The sequence below is a fragment of the Oryctolagus cuniculus genome, chromosome 2, assembly GCF_051225735.1.
Source record: "Oryctolagus cuniculus isolate XC-2025 breed Fujian yellow rabbit chromosome 2, ASM5122573v1, whole genome shotgun sequence".
Taxonomy (NCBI): domain Eukaryota; kingdom Metazoa; phylum Chordata; class Mammalia; order Lagomorpha; family Leporidae; genus Oryctolagus; species Oryctolagus cuniculus.
In genome coordinates, this window is record NC_142868.1 from 171,412,245 (window position 1) to 171,427,808 (window position 15,564).

Here is a 15,564-nt window from a genome sequence, read left to right on the forward strand (position 1 = left end):
TGGAAACAGTTGGCAAAAAGAAGGCACATGTCTGCTGAATGGGAGGGTGAACAATGACCCCCGTGACAACCAAGGTTGGTTTTCAAAGCCTGAAAGGGATTCCAGCCCTTAGCATATGCCATCTCTGTTGGAATGGGCTTGGCACCCTCTCTGGAAAGAGGATCTGGGATCATTTTCTTCTGTTATGGAAATGTATTCTAATGGTTTTGTGATATTGCTCATGTGTGTTTTTTAAAAAGATTTATTTATTGATTTGAGAGGCACAGTTACGGCCAGAGAGAGGGAGAGACATGCTCATGTGTTTGGCAATGACCATAAACCTATTCTAAATCTTGTGCAGTTCCTGATACACTTATATAATGGAATGCTTCTCGTTCAGGTTGGCTTCGGAACGTCTCCTTTGCCATCTTCTCCCTCCTTCCAAGTGCTTTTCTTCAAGGACATGGATTTTTTTTTTTAAATGTATCCTTGTGCTATTTTTAAAAACATTTATTGTTTATTGGAAAGGCAGAGTGACAGGGGGAGAGGCAGATCTTCCATCTTCTGTTTCACTTCCCAAATGACCACAACAGGTGGGACTGGGCCAGGCTGAAGCCATACAGAGCTACCATATGGGTGGCAAGGACCAAGTCCTTGAATGATCACCTGCATATCCCAGAATATGCATTAGTAGGAAACTGGAATCTGGATGGGAGCTGGGACTTGAAAACAGGCAACTTTGCTGTGGTGTGTGGGTGTCCCAACCAGTGGTTTAACCATTAGGCCAAATGCTTGTCCCTGTACACTTTTAACATAACCAGTCTTACTATTAGATTGTTAACTAAATAATATATATTGCTAAACTTACCCCTTTTCTCCTACTCACTGTAATTCCCTATAACTTCCTAACACATACTCTGTTTTCTCTGTATATCCATCAGCCTCTATAGCACTCTTTTTGCTGAAATAGCAATAGGAGCAATAGGAGCTGTATTCAGCCTTCGCAGTGTCGTAGTTATTCTGTGTTTGCCTTAGTTCTGTTTGGGCTCAGCCAGTAGAGCACTGCACTCTGTCTGGTGCGGAGTGGCGACTGCAAGTCCTTTCTTAGAGGGCGAGCTCTGGGAGAAGCGCTGGCCCCCGGAGACTCTCACCCAGAGGGGGTGGCTTTCTTGGGATCAGAAGGTCCTGCGTTCAGAGCGGTGTTTTGTTTTCAGGTCAGTGACAGTCTGTTCTTGGATTCGTCGGATGATGAGGAGCTGAGAGAACAGCTGGACATGCACTCCATCATCGTCTCCTGCGTGAACGAGGAGCCCCTCTTCACTGCCGATCAGGTAGAGGTGCTACTCACGGGGGCAGGGCAAGCAGATCCAGAGCCGAAGTCAGTTCCTGCCGTGGCAGGGCTTGATGGTGGCTGTTGGAATTTCCTTATTTTTCCTGTATTTTCTGGTTGTATAAACCTAACAGGTAACCCTCCCATTGAGCAAAAAAAGAGCCTGTGTAGCATGCAGCGTGTGGGATTGTGCTAGTCGGGAAGATTTCCATGTGGGCATTGTTGAGACATACAGCGCGTTACTAAGGGAGGATTATTGCTGAAACCCACATCAGAAAAATATAGTGCATTTCTTTCTTCGAATTTATCCACACATGGGCAGACTAATGTATCCGTGTAGAATTATTTAGTTTAGTTTCTGGAATACCCTGTGTGAAAATCATTAGCACGTTTTAGAAGTACATGTTAAGTACTCCAGAGAGAAGCAAGCCTTATTCCTGTGGAATGCCCTACTCATGTCAACCCCCATGTTCGTTTGAAACCAGTCAAATCAGCTTTTGCGTTTTCTGAATACTCCTCCCACCTGTGTTGTATTGTCCAAGCGTGGTGCAAGAACGTCTTCCTGAAGTGAAATGTTCCGTGGCCACTTGGGCTGCGAATTCCACCACACTCTATTTTTAGTCTGGAAAGACGAGGTCAGTAAGGAGATGTGTTATAGCCAGGCTGGGAGGAGTGCATTCAAAATGTGTCTTTTTGATGATCCTTAGCCATATTTGTAGATGGATGGTTCCGGGCCTGGAAAGAGTGTTGTGCTTAAAGCAAGGGAATAATAGGATGGAGGCGGAACGTGATATTCAGGGAAAGACTTGGAGAATTCATTGTCCCCTAGAAATCTGGCTGAATATCACAGGCCATCCCTACTTTTTTAAAAGATTTATTTATTTATTTATTTTTAAAGATTTTATTATTTGATAGGTAGAGTTACAGACAGTGAGAGGGAGAGACAGAAAGAAAGGTCTTCCTTCTATTGGTTCACCCCCCAAAATGGCCACTACGGCTGGCGCTGCGCCGATTCAAAGCCTGGAGCTAGGTGCTTCCTCCTGGTCTCCCATGTGGGTGCAGGGCCCAAGCACTTGGGCCATCCTCCACTGCCTTCCCAGGCCATAGCAGAGAGCTGGACTGGAAGAAGAGCAACTGGGACTAGAACCCGGCACCCACATGGGATGCTGGTGCTGCAGGTGGAGGATTAACCAAGTGAGCCATGGCGCCGGCCCCAAGATTTATTTATTTGAAAGGCAGAATTAGAGAGAGGGAGGGAGACAGAGATCTTCATCTGCTGTTTCACTCACCAGTTGGCTGCCACGGCCTGAGCTGGGATCCAAAGCCAGGATCCAGGAGCTTCTTCCCGTCTCCCACGTGGGAGCAGGGGCTTGGGACATCCTCCACTGCTTTCCCAGGTGCATTATCAGGGAACTGGATCAGAAGTGGAGCAACTGGGACTCAAATCTGTGCCCATCTGGGATGCTGGCACTGCAGGCAGCGGCTTTACCTGCTCTGCCACAGCACCGGCCCCTCCATGCCTATTTTCAGGACTTGGAGAAACTGATTTGGTAGCCACCTTGAGTGTGCCATTGTACCGCTTTGCAATGCCTATTTTGGAACATTTTCTACTAATTAACATAACCCACCTCCTTCATAAAGTGTGTTAAATTTGCTGTGATATTTTACTCCTTCATTTAGCAGTCTTTGATAGTTAAATTTTAACTGTTAAGTTTCCCCCCGTATGTATTGAATAATTTTTCTGGCTGTCCTTTAAAGTTTTACTGAGTTCCATGTCCTTCTCAACCTTTAGAATTTGGAAAGCACCAAATACTATTTTGTAAGATTTGAACCACATTGCAGTCATGTGAAAAGCAATGTGTTCCTGAAATTTTCCCGCTTTGTGTAGCTTTTTTACTATTGAAGGTACTTTAATTTAAAAACATCTCTTTATCTTTCATTAAATCAATATACAAAACTCTTTTTCTGCTGTTAAAGGTAAATTTGCTGCCAGAGAGGTAATTTGTTGCCTCTATATAAATTTTTTTATACTATTGTGTGTTCTAAATTTTATGTCATATTTTTGATTGAATCGCTTCAGGTTGAGCACTTGCATGTGCTATTTGCTTTCCTTTAACTCCGGTTTTATGACCTGGTTTTGCATATGTATGTTGGAAGTACATCATGCGTTTTTGTAGAAGCATTTCTCAGACATTGCAGGTTCTGAATGGGGCCTACTGAATCATACTCTATTTAATTTTGTGTTTTGACATTGTAATTTTTTGATAAACCTTGTTTTTAAAACCAAGATTACGATTTTTAAAAGATTTATTTATTTGAAAGAGTTTCACAGAAGAGGATAGTCAGATTTTCCATGCACTGGTTCACTCCCCAGATGGCTGCAACCTCTGGGGGTGGGCCAGGTTGAAGCCAGAAACCAGGAGCTTCTTCCAGGTCTCCCGCATGGGTACAGGGGCCCAAGGACTTGGGTCATCCTCTGCTGCTTTTCACAGGCCGTTAGCAGGGAGCAGGATAAGAAGCAGAGCAGCCAGAACTTGAACTGGTGGCCATATGGGATGCTGGCATTGCGGGTGGTGGCCTTATCCATTATGCCACAGCACCGGCCCAACATTCCACTTATTCAAAGCACCCGGTCCTGAGTGCTGTCATCAGTTAACGGTGAATTTAGTGTATTCCTTCTCTGGTTGTCTCAGGGGAGTGCTGTGTTACAGAGATGATTTTTTTCTTGTACATTTGGTTAATAGTGTTGTGTGTGTGTGTTTGAAGGTTATTGAAGAAATTGAAGAAATGATGCAGGAATCGCCAGACCCAGAAGATGATGAAACCCCCTCGCAGTCAGATCGGCTGTCAATGCTTTCCCAGGAAATCCAAACTCTTAAGAGGTCGAGTACAAGCAGTTACGAAGAAAGTAAGAGACCCCCCTTCCATCAGCAGCACCCTTGCTGCGTTTTGTCTGTTCCAAGCACGTGACACGGCCTCGTGCAGAAAGCCTGGTTTCTCGCTGGCCAGGCGGTGATAATTCCGTGCGTGGTTTGTGTTGTCGCGCGGGGACGGAGCCTCCGTGTTCGTGGGTCAGGGCCGCTGTGACAGAGGACTGCAGACTGAGGCGGAACCTCTGCGCTCGGGAGGCTGGGACGCTGAGATCCACATGTGGCCAGGGGGGACCTCCTCTGAGGCCTCTCTCCTAGGTCTGTCCGTGCCTGGCTGCCCTCGCTGGCTCCCATTCCCGGCGTCTGCCCCGTGTGTGTCTCTGTTCTTTATAAGGACACCAGGCACGCTGCATTAGGGCCCATCCTCAGGATCTCACTTTAACTTAATCGGCTCCTGACAGCCTCTGCACCCCAGCAGAGTCACATTGTGAGGCACTGGGGTCAGGACGCGCGCAGTGGCCTGTCACGTGAGAGCACGTGCCGAAAAAACCGAAAACACAGCTTTAGGGACTATTGTTCCCTCCCAGCCTCCAGCAGGATTCCCAGGTTGGGGCGTATGTGATTAAATATGCATTTAGATTAATTTTTTCCCATCAAGCCCTTTTCTCAGAAGCACCCCAACTCCCTTGCCATTTCTTGTCTGAAGTTACCCTGCCTGGTAGACAAACATTTTGCGTTCGTCTCTCCCCTTGTACGGCTTCTCCATTCTTGACCAGAGTGCTGTTCGTGGGCTGATGGGTCTGCCTCAGACATCTTGGTGGACTTTCCATCTCAGCCACCTCTGCTCGGCACTGCCCCCTGGTAGTTCTAGGAGAAGTGGGTTTAATCGTATAGACTGTGGTGTACGCGCATGGACTGTGGTGTATGCTGTTCGCTGTAAGACCCCTTGCTGAGCCATCTAGAGTCACTTCTGTCTCAGCAGCGGCTGTCCTCTGCTTTTGGTCACAGGAGTGAAAAGACTCTCCGTGTCTGAATTAAATGAACTACTGGAAGAAATCGAGACTGCCATCAAGGAGTACTCCGAGGAGCTGGTGCAGCAGTTGGCCCTGCGAGATGAACTGGAGTTTGAAAAGGAAGTGAAAAACAGCTTTATTTCTGTTCTGATTGAAGTGCAAAACAAACAGAAGGAGCACAAAGAAACAGCCAAAAAGAAAAAGAAACTCAAAAATGGCAGCTCCCAGAATGGGAAGAACGAGCGAAGTCACATGCCCGGCACAGTAAGTGACGCTCGGCCGGTGGCGTGGAGCGCTCGAAGGCATGTGAGCTCACGCGGGGACGCCGGGCCAGCGGCAGGTGTGGCAGGCAGGAGTGTTGTCCTTCTAATGGGCACCACAGGGACTCCCTTCCAGGGCCCCGCTGTGCTCAGCTTCTTCACAAAGGTGTTTTCATGATGAGGGCTGTACTGATGATCTGGGAAAGTCTATCCTGAAATATTGAGGAGGAAGCAGAATGAAGAGAGGGAGTGAAAGAGACTGCCTTAAGCTTTAGCAAGTCACTGTCTAGCACATCAGAATGTTCATAGTGGCTGTTTGTGTTAGGGCGGCGGGCTTCGGGGTGGCTTTCTTATCCTGCTTCTCGTGAGTTGTGTGATGAGCAATGACAAGGGGCTTCATTTACAGGCAGGAGCACTGGGCTGGGCCTAAAAGCACAGCCTGATCTGTAAATGGGTTTCTCCTGATTGGTCAGGGAGGTTGGCACATGAACCTGTTAGTGGCAGTTATGTGACATCAGCCATTTGGCCTAGTATTTGGCAGACTAGAATATTACTGGTGAAAAGTGGAGAGTGTTTGCAAGTTTAATTCTTTGTATAAGTTTTTTTTTTCTTTTAAAATTTTACTTAAGTGGTCTTTTTAATGTCACTTAATTACTTTAGCCTAAGCATCCACTGTTACACCAAATGCATTTCCTTACTGACCCCAGGACCCTTGCATTTTTCCTGTGGCCAGCTGAAGCCTTGTATGTATTCCCACCTTGATTTTGTTTGTGTGTGAGGAAATGTTGCTTTTAATCTTATACCCTAACGGGCCAAGGGAGCCATTTTTCTGAAGGAATGTAGCTTTTTAATTTATGACAGTGATGCACGCCAACACAAATCCTGAACTGGTTATTGTGACTTGCGGTACTATACATTTTGTCTTCGATTAAGTCATGATTTATATTTTTAGAAGGTACTTATCAGAAAGTTAGATCTCACTAGCCAGAGGCTGATGGAGTCCTGGAGAGAATCTGGACCCAGGTGCCTGGGGCTCGCGCGAGCGGCTCCTGCAGAGAGAATTTGGCTGTGAAGCCCTTTCCTCTCAATGTTATTAGCCTACGAATACATCTCAGGTTTTTTTCTTAGTGTTATTTGTACGTATTTTTACGTATTTAGAAAAGGCACAGTTTACAAGTTGACTTTGGAAAAAGTTCTCAGTTGTTGGATTTTTGAGAAGTGGCAGGACTGGTGTTTATTTAGTCACTCCTACCAACTGCTCTGAAGACAAAGGGACAAACCCACACTTTTACTTAAAATATTAGGGACAGTATTGTGCATTTTTTTCATTTCTTTTAAAGAAATTACATCCTCTAAATTGCCCTATTATACTAGTAGGAATAAATGAAATGCTTAGCTAAAAAGTCCTAGCATAGTTGGTAATTTTTGCCTATCTGCTTTTAGGGATTATATGTAAATCCTCCATTTATTGGTGTTAACTCTTGGCTGAGAAAAATAAATTTATCCCTGGAGGGACTTAAAGCTGCCTTCTTGTAATTGCCATATAAAAAGGGTTAGAGTGGATCCATTGTGTAATTATGCATGCCATTTACATTGAGAAATGGATTTGGCAAGGCAGAACAGTTTGTATCTGAATCTTTGTAAGTCTTGAAATAAGATGTGCAGTAAGAGTAAATGTTTTCCACAGCATTTGAACTCGTGAAATTGCTTCTTGAGTCCACATCCATTTGTGTCAGAAATTTTACTCAAGACAGTAATGGCATAGCTAAGCTTGTGGTAGTAGTTCTTTTTTTTTAAGATTTATTTATTTATTTGAAAGTCAGTTACACAGAGGGAGAAGGAGAGGCAGAGAGAGAGAGGTCTTCTATCTGCTACTTCACTCCCCAGTTGACCCCAACGGCTGGAGCTGCACTGATCCGAAGCCAGGAGCTTCTTCTGGGTCTCCCATGCAGGTGCAGGGGCCCAGGGACTTGGGCCATCTTCCACTGCTTTCCCAGGCCACAGCAGAGAGCTGGATTGGAAGTGGAACAGCTGGGACTTGAACCGGCACCCACATGGGATGCTGGCACTGCAGGTCGTGGCTTTATCCACTATGCCACAGTGCCGGCCCTGAGTTTTAATTTTTTTAAAACATTTATTTATTGGCCGGCGCCATGGCTCACTAGGCTAATCCTCTGCCTGCAGCACCGGCACCCCGGGTTCTAGTCCCAGTTGGGGTACCGGTTCTGTCCTGGTTGCTCCTCTTCCAGTCCAGCTCTCTGCTATGGCCTGGGAAGGCAGTGGAGGATGGCCCACGTGTTTGGGCCCTGCACCCATATGGAAGACCTGGAGGAGGCACCCAGCTCCTGGCTTCGGATCAGCACAGCGCCGGCCGTAGCGGCCATTTGGGGGGGTGAACCAACGGAAGGAAGACCTTTCTTTCTGTCTGTCTCTCTCTCTCACTGTCTAACTCTGCCTGTCAAAACAAACAAACAAAAGACCATTTATTTATTTACTTGAAAGGATGACAGATCATCCATTTGGGGTCACTCCAAAGCCAGGAGCCAGGAACTGCATCCAGTTCTTCATGTGGGTGGCAGGAACCCAAGTACCTGGGCCATCAGCCCCTGCCTCCCAGGTGCACTAGCAGGAAGCTGGATGGGAAGTGTGGAGGAGCCGGGACTCAAGTCAGGCACCCTGACATGGGATGTGGGTGTTCCAAATGGTGCTTCACCCGCTGAGCCGCCATGCCTGCCCGAGTTATACTCTTTGAAATAGTCATAACGTTGTATGCTGGGTAAGACAGCATTCATTCATTCAGCAAAGATTTGTGGATGCCTTCCCGTGCCAGGTTCTGTTCAAGATTGAGAGGCAATGACACAGACAAGGCCCGTGCCCTTCTGGAGCTCATGTTCTAGTGGGGGAAGCAGGCAGTGAACAAGGAGAAGCCTGAAGAGCCGGTGTGACTTCAGGGGTAATAAATGCCAGGAAGAAAGCCAGAGGCTGTGGAGGGTGGTCCACAGAGACGCTGCCCTGCCGGGGAGCTCTTCTCAGTGGGGCGCCCCACACCACTGCTCCCCTGATGGGCATGGAAGCTGCCCATCCGTTTCCAACACCCAGCTTGCAGGGGGAGGTTTGGGAGATGCAGTTCAGGAGAGTAGAACACTTTGATTTCTTTGTCCTGTTTTGCAGCATCTGGGGGATCAGAGGGTGGGGAGTGCTTGAAGAGTACTGTCTGTCTGTCAGTGTGGGGCCTGCCTGTGTCTCTCTGAGCCGTCCGGGGTTTGGTGCTGTTCTGTATTCTACTCCCTTCCTCTGGAATGGACTTCCTTACCCACCTTCCCTGTCCACTTCAGGGATCCCCACCCCCACCCCACTCATCCTTCCAAATCACAGTCAAGCATTATATTCCTTTCTTATTCTTCCTGCAATGCAGAATTAACTATTCTCTCCTTCTTTGGGGGTTATATTATTCCTCTCAACTCATTCTGTTAGCACTCTAATACCATTTTGCAATTTTTTGTTTTCATGCCTGTCTCTGTTATGATTTTCTAAGGATAAGAAATCCTTATCCTTATAATATCCTTATATGAGATCCAATATTAGGCACTTAAATTTCTGCCAAATAAATGAGTGAAAGATGAACTTGCACCTTTCTGTTTCCACCCTTGACCCTTCTGTCAGATGAGAATCAAGAATTTTGGATTAAATGCTGTGTTTGCATCCTTCTACCAATGGATACAGACGCCTTTGAGTTTTGGAGGGACTAAATGAAATAATATATGTGAGACTAACAGATACAGGAGTACATGCTAGTTATTCTAAGTGTCCAGCTGCCTACTAGGCATTTCGCTTTGATACCTTTGAAGAGTCTGAAACTTATCCTGTGAAACCAAAGTTACCATTTTCTGAAAATTAAACTATTAAAACAAATCTTTCCTTTTGGTTAGTGAAACTAGTCTACCCAACTCATAGAAACCAGCAGAATTTCTAGGTCAAAGATTACGCAGTTTTCAGTGGCCACTCGTTCAGTTGTTCTGTAGACACATAACTCGGGGAGAGACCATCCTCCCATATCGTCCAGCAACAATGGATACTCTTAGCCTTTTAACATACACTGTCTGTCAACTGTTTGTATTTTATGAGTAGCCCAGTATGATGTAGTTGAGATGTTTCTCATATTTTCTTGTGAGGGTGTACATACTTCTAATGCAATACCATTCTGGACTGTAACGCTTGGTTTAAATCTCTTCTCTGACAAAGCACAGGCTTCTCAAGGGCTCATTCACACCATTTCCCCAGCACTTCACCTAATTTCGAGTTTTATGCATATCCCTTTTTTATCTTTTTTCTTTCTTTTTTTTGACAGGCAGAGTGGACAGTGAGAGAGACAGAGAGAAAGGTCTTCCTTTGCCACTGATTCACCCTCCAATGCCCACCGCGGCCGGCACGCGGCGCACCGCGTTGATCCGATGGCAGGAGCCAAGTGCTTCTCCTGGTCTGCCATGGGGTGCAGGGCCCAAGCACTTGGGCCATCCTCCACTGCACTCCCAGGTGGCCTGGAAGAGGGGCAACCGGGACAGAATCCGGCGCCCCGACCGGGACTAGAACCCGGTGTGCCGGCGCCTCAAGGCGGAGGATTAGCCTAGTGAGCTGCGGCGCCGGCCCATCCCTTAATGCATGTTTGTTGAATTGAAACTTCACTGTAGAGGAGATTGGATCCAAGAGGGTTTGGATGTGTGGTGTTTAAATTATTATTGTTCTATTAGGGATTTTTTTCTTGGGTGGCTTGGGCAGGCTTCTGTTTATAGGAAACTTAGTCCCAGGTCATTGAATTTCAGTGGTAGCTCCCATGAGCACAAGGACAAGTTGAAGTATCGATTAAGAACTTAGGGTTAAGTGCTGTGTTTGCATCCTTGTCCTGCCAATGGATACAGACACCTTTGAGTTTTGGCGGGATTAAATGAAATAAGGCACGCAAGACTAGCATACAAGAATAGCAGTGATTACTCTGTGTGTCCCTATGTCAACCAAACATTTCCCCTTGATATCTTCAAGGAGTCTGTTTTATTTTAGTAGTTTCTGTTCATCTTGAATTATCTGAAGTTGTAAAGATATTATTACCTACTTAACACCATGCCTTACTTAGTATGCATGAAAATGGACATCCTTACTCTTTGAGAATCTGATGATGTGTTTGAATTGAAGGTCATGTGTGAAGTTGTTTATTCTAAGTCCACGGTTGAGAAGAGAGAGGGATCTAGAGTATCTTTTCTGTTTGCTGTAATCACGTTGAACTTTCAGGGGAGAGTTCCAGGATGTTACATTCATAACCGTCTGAAATAGATAACTGCTTTGGCCTACCCTGAAAAAGTTTCCTCTAAAATTTTTGGGATATTAACAGTGACTAATGGGTACTGGAGAGAATAGGGAACTCTGTTATAAAAAGAATCTTATTACTCTAATTTATTGCTTTTGGGGGCTGGGGAGATAATTGCTTAAAGATGGGAGCGAGCCAGGCCTTAGATGATCGGTACTCTTTCTTGTATGCATTTTCTTTCCCAGATGCATTACACTGTCTTTGTGACTCACTCAGCCAATTTTATGACTAATAGCCAATCTATTTTGCTGCCTTTTTACATGTAAAAATGCCCCAGTAATAGTTTTTCATTTAATTTTGACTAAAGCTGACTTTAAGGTGAGAGAAATTTGTTTTTATTTGGGCAGCTACTATTAGATCATCCTGAAGTAATTCTAATCCTAGATCCAAGCCTGGAAGGTACTGTTCTTATGCATCTACTTGAATTTGGGGCTTCAGTTTGAAAAGGGAACCATGAACTTGGCTTTCTCTGCTGCTCCCTTTTTTAGTTTGGATTTTTTTTTAAAGATTTATTTATTTATTTGAAAGACTTACACATACATACACACACACACACACACACACAGAGGAAGGGAGGGAGGGAGGGAGGGAGGGGTCTTCCATCTGCTGCTTCACTCCCCAATTGGCTGCAATGGTCGGAGCTGTGCCGATCTGAAACCAGGAGCCAGGAGTTTCTTCGGGGTCTCCCATGTGGGTGCAGGGGCCCAAGGACTTGGGCCATCTTCTACTGCTTTCCCAGGCCATAGCAGAGAGCTGGATCGGAAGTGGAGCAGCTGGGTCTCGAACCAACACCCATAAGGGATGCTAGCACTGCAGGTGGGAGCTTAACCCGCTATGCCATAGTGCCAGCTCTAATTTGGGATTTTTGAATCGCACGTTGCTAAGATGATTTAGAACAGGGCTCAGCAAGGCAAACTATTACCCAAGGGCTAAACTGACTTTCTGCTTTTTTTTTTTTTTTAATAAGTAAAATTTTATTAGAACACAGTCGTGTTCATTCATTTACATTTTGTCTGTCTGTGGCTGCTGTCATCCTGTAATGACAGTGGCCACTCAAAACCTGAAATAATTACTCTCTGACCCTTTACAGAAAAAAAAATTTGCCAACCCCTAATTTAGGTTTATGAAAAGTTAGAGACAAAAAAGACATGAACTCCATTTAAGTGAGTTTGTGTGTATATATGTATGTGTGTGTGTGTGTATATATATTTATATATAAAATTATTTTTTTTTTAACTTTTATTTAATGAATATACGTTTCCAAAGTACGAATAATGGATTACTATGGCTTCCCCCCCATACCGTCCCACCCACAACCCTCCCCTTTCCCACTCCCTCTCCCCTTCCATTCACATCACGATTCATTTTCGATTATCTTAATATACAGAAGATCAGCTTAGTATACATTAAGTAAGGATTTCAACAGTTTGCTCCCACACAGAAACATAAAGTGAAAAATAATAGATGATTTTTTTTAATGATGATGAAATCAGATCAGACCTATTGTCATGTTTAATCCCAGTGAGAGTCAAGTTGGGAGTTGATAGTTTCTTTTCTTTTCTTTTCTTTTCTTTTTTTTTTTTTTTTTTTTTACAGAGGATCAGTTTAGTATGCATTAAGTAAAGATTTCAACAGTTTGCACCCCCATAGAAACACAAAGTGAAATATATTATTTGAGTACTCGTTATAGCATTAAATCTCAATGCACAGCACATTAAGGACAGAGATCCTACATGAGGAGTAAGTGCACAGTGACTCCTGTTGTTGACTTTACCAATTGACACTCCTGTCTATGGCATCAGTAATCTCCCTATGCTCCAGTCATGAGTTTCCAAGGCTATGGAAGCCCCTTGAGTTCTCCGACTCTTATCTTGTTTAGACAAGGTCATAGTCAAAGTGGAGGTTCTCTCCTCCCTTCAGAGAAAGGTACCTCCTTCTTTGAAGACCTGTTCTTTCCACTGAGATCTCACTCACAGAGATCTTTTGCCAGAGTGTCTTGGCTTTCCATGCCTGAAATACTCTCATGGGCTTTTCAGCCAGATCTGAATGCCTTTAGGGCTGATTCTGAGGCCAGAGTGCTATTTAGGGCATCTGCCATTCTATGAGTCTGCTGAGTATCTCACTTCCCATGTTGGATCACTCTCCCCTTTATTTATTCTATCGGTTAGTGTTAGCAGGTACTAGACTTGCTTATGTGCTCCCTTTGACTCTTAGTCCTTTCATTATGATCAATTGCGAACTGAAATTGATCACTTGGACTAGTGAGATGGCATTGGTACATGCCACCTTGATGGGATTAAATTGGAGTCCCCTGGTATGTTTCTAACTCTACCATTTGGGGCAAGTCAGCTTGAGCATGTCCCAAATTATATATCTCTTCCCTCTCTTATTCCTACTCTTATGTTTAACAGGGATCACATTTCAGTTAAATTTCAACACTTAAGAATAACTGTGTATTAATTACAGAATTGAATCAGTCATGTTAAGTAGAACAGACAAAAAAAACTACTAAGAGGGATAATGTATTAAGTTGTTCATTAACAGTCAGGGCTATGCTGATCAAGTCACTGTTTCCCATAGTGTCCCTTTCACTTCAACAAGTTTCCATTTTGGTGTTCAGTCAGTTGTCACCGATCAGGGAGAACATATGGTATTTGTCCCTTTGGGACTGGCTTATTTCACTCAGCATGATGTGTTCCAGATTCCTCCATTTTGTTGCAAATGACTGGATTTCGTTGTTTCTTACTGCAGTATAGTATTCTAAAGAGTACATATCCCATAATTTCTTTATCCAGTCTACCGTTGATGGGCATTTAGGTTGGTTCCAGGTCTTAGCTATTGTGAATTGTGCTGCAATAAACATTAGGCTGCAGACCTCTTTTTTGTTTGCCAATTTAAATTCCTTTGGGTAAATTCCAAGGAGTGGGATGGCTGGGTCGAATGGTAGGGTTATCTTCAGGTTTCTGAGGAATCTCCAGACTGACTTCCATAGTGGCTTAACCAGTTTGCGTTCCCACCAACAGTGGGTTAGTGTCCCTTTTTCCCCACATCCTCGCCAGCATCTGTTGTTGGTAGATTTCTGAATGTGAGCCATTCTAACCGGGGTGAGGTGGAACCTCATTGTGGTTTTGATTTGCATTTCTCTGATTGCTAATGACCTTGAACATTTTTTCATGTGCCTGTTGGCCATTTGGATTTCCTCTTTTGAAAAATGTCTATTGAGGTCCTTGGCCCATCTCTTAATTGGGTTGTTGGTTTTGTTTTTGTGGAGTTTCTTGATCTCTTTGTAGATTCTGGTTATTAACCCTTTATCTGTTGCATAGTTTGCAAATATTTTTTCCCATTCTGACGGTTGTCTCTTCACTCTCCTGACTGTTTCTTTTGCAGTACAGAAACTTCTCAATTTGATGCAATCCCAATAGTTAATTTTGGCTTTGACTGCCTGTGCCTCCCGGGTCTTTTCCAGAAACTCTTTGCCTGTGCCAATATCTTGAAGGGTTTCTCCAATGTTCTCTAGTAACTTGATGGTGTCAGGTCGTAGATTTAGGTCTTTAATCCATGTTGAGTGGATTTTTGTGTAAGGTGTAAGGTAGGGGTCTTGCTTCATGATTCTGCATGTGGAAATCCAATTTTCCCAGCACCATTTATTGAATAGACTGTCCTTGCTCAAGGAATTAGTTTTAGATCCTTGATCAAATATAAGTTGGCTGTAGATGTTTGGGTTGATTTCTGGTATTTCAATTCTGTTCCATTGGTCTATCCTTCTGTTTCTGTACCAGTACCATGCTGTTTTGATTACAACTGCCCTGTAGTATGTCCTGAAATCTGGTATTGTGATGCCTCCGGCTTTGTTTTTGTTGTACAAGATTGCTTTAGCTATTCGAGGTCTCTTGTGCCTCCATATAAATTTCAGCACCAATTTTTCCAGATCTGAGAAGAAGGTCTTCGGTATCTTGATTGGAATTGCATTGAATCTATAAATTGCTTTTGGGAGAATGGACATTTTGATGATATTGATTCTTCCAATCCATGAGCATGGAAGATTTTTCCATTTCTTGGTATCCTCTTCTATTTCTTTCTTTAAGGTTTTGTAATTTTCATTGTAGAGATCTTTAACATCCTTGGTTAAGTTTATTCCAAGGTATTTGATTGTTTTTGTAGCTATTGTGAATGGGATTGATCTTAGAATTTCTTCCTCAGCCATGGCATTGTCTGTGTATACAAAGGCTGTTGATTTTTGTGCATTGATTTTATACCCTGCTACTTTGCCAAACTCTTCTATGAGTTCCAATAGTCTCTTGGTAGAGTTCTTTGGGTCCCCTAAATAAAGAATCATGTCATCTGCAAAGAGGGATAGTTTGAGTTCTTCCTTCCCAATTTGTATCCCTTTAATTTCTTTTTCTTGCCTAATAGCTCTGGCTAGAACCTCCAGAACTATATTGAATAGCAGTGGTGAGAGTGGACATCCCTGTCTGGTCCCAGATCTCAGTGGAAATGCTTCCAACTTTTCCCCATTCAATAGGATGTTGGCTGTGGGTTTTTCATAGATTGCTTTGATTGTATTGAGGAATGTTCCTTCCAAACCCAGTTTGCTTAGAGTTTTCATCATGAACGGGTGTTGTATTTTATCAAATGCTTTCTCGGCATCTATTGAGAGAATCATATGGTTTTTCTTCTGCAGTCTGTTAATGTGGTGTATCACATTGATTGTCTTGCGCACATTAAACCATCCCTGCATACCAGGGATAAATCC

At 44.0% G+C, this 15,564-nt stretch overlaps 1 protein-coding gene across 15 annotated transcripts in view; it reads left to right on the forward strand.

The window, feature by feature from the left end:
- FEZ2 (fasciculation and elongation protein zeta 2) overlaps positions 1 to 15,564 on the forward strand; it is a 60,143-nt gene that overhangs the window by 22,189 nt on the left and 22,390 nt on the right. For all 15 annotated transcript variants that reach the window (XM_089327764.1, XM_089327763.1, XM_008254549.5 and 12 more), the window contains exons 3-5: positions 1,194 to 1,310; positions 4,076 to 4,217; positions 5,188 to 5,456. In XM_089327764.1, coding sequence (XP_089183890.1) covers positions 1,194 to 1,310; positions 4,076 to 4,217; positions 5,188 to 5,456 — 528 coding nt within the window. The remainder of the gene's footprint in view (positions 1 to 1,193; positions 1,311 to 4,075; positions 4,218 to 5,187; positions 5,457 to 15,564) is intronic.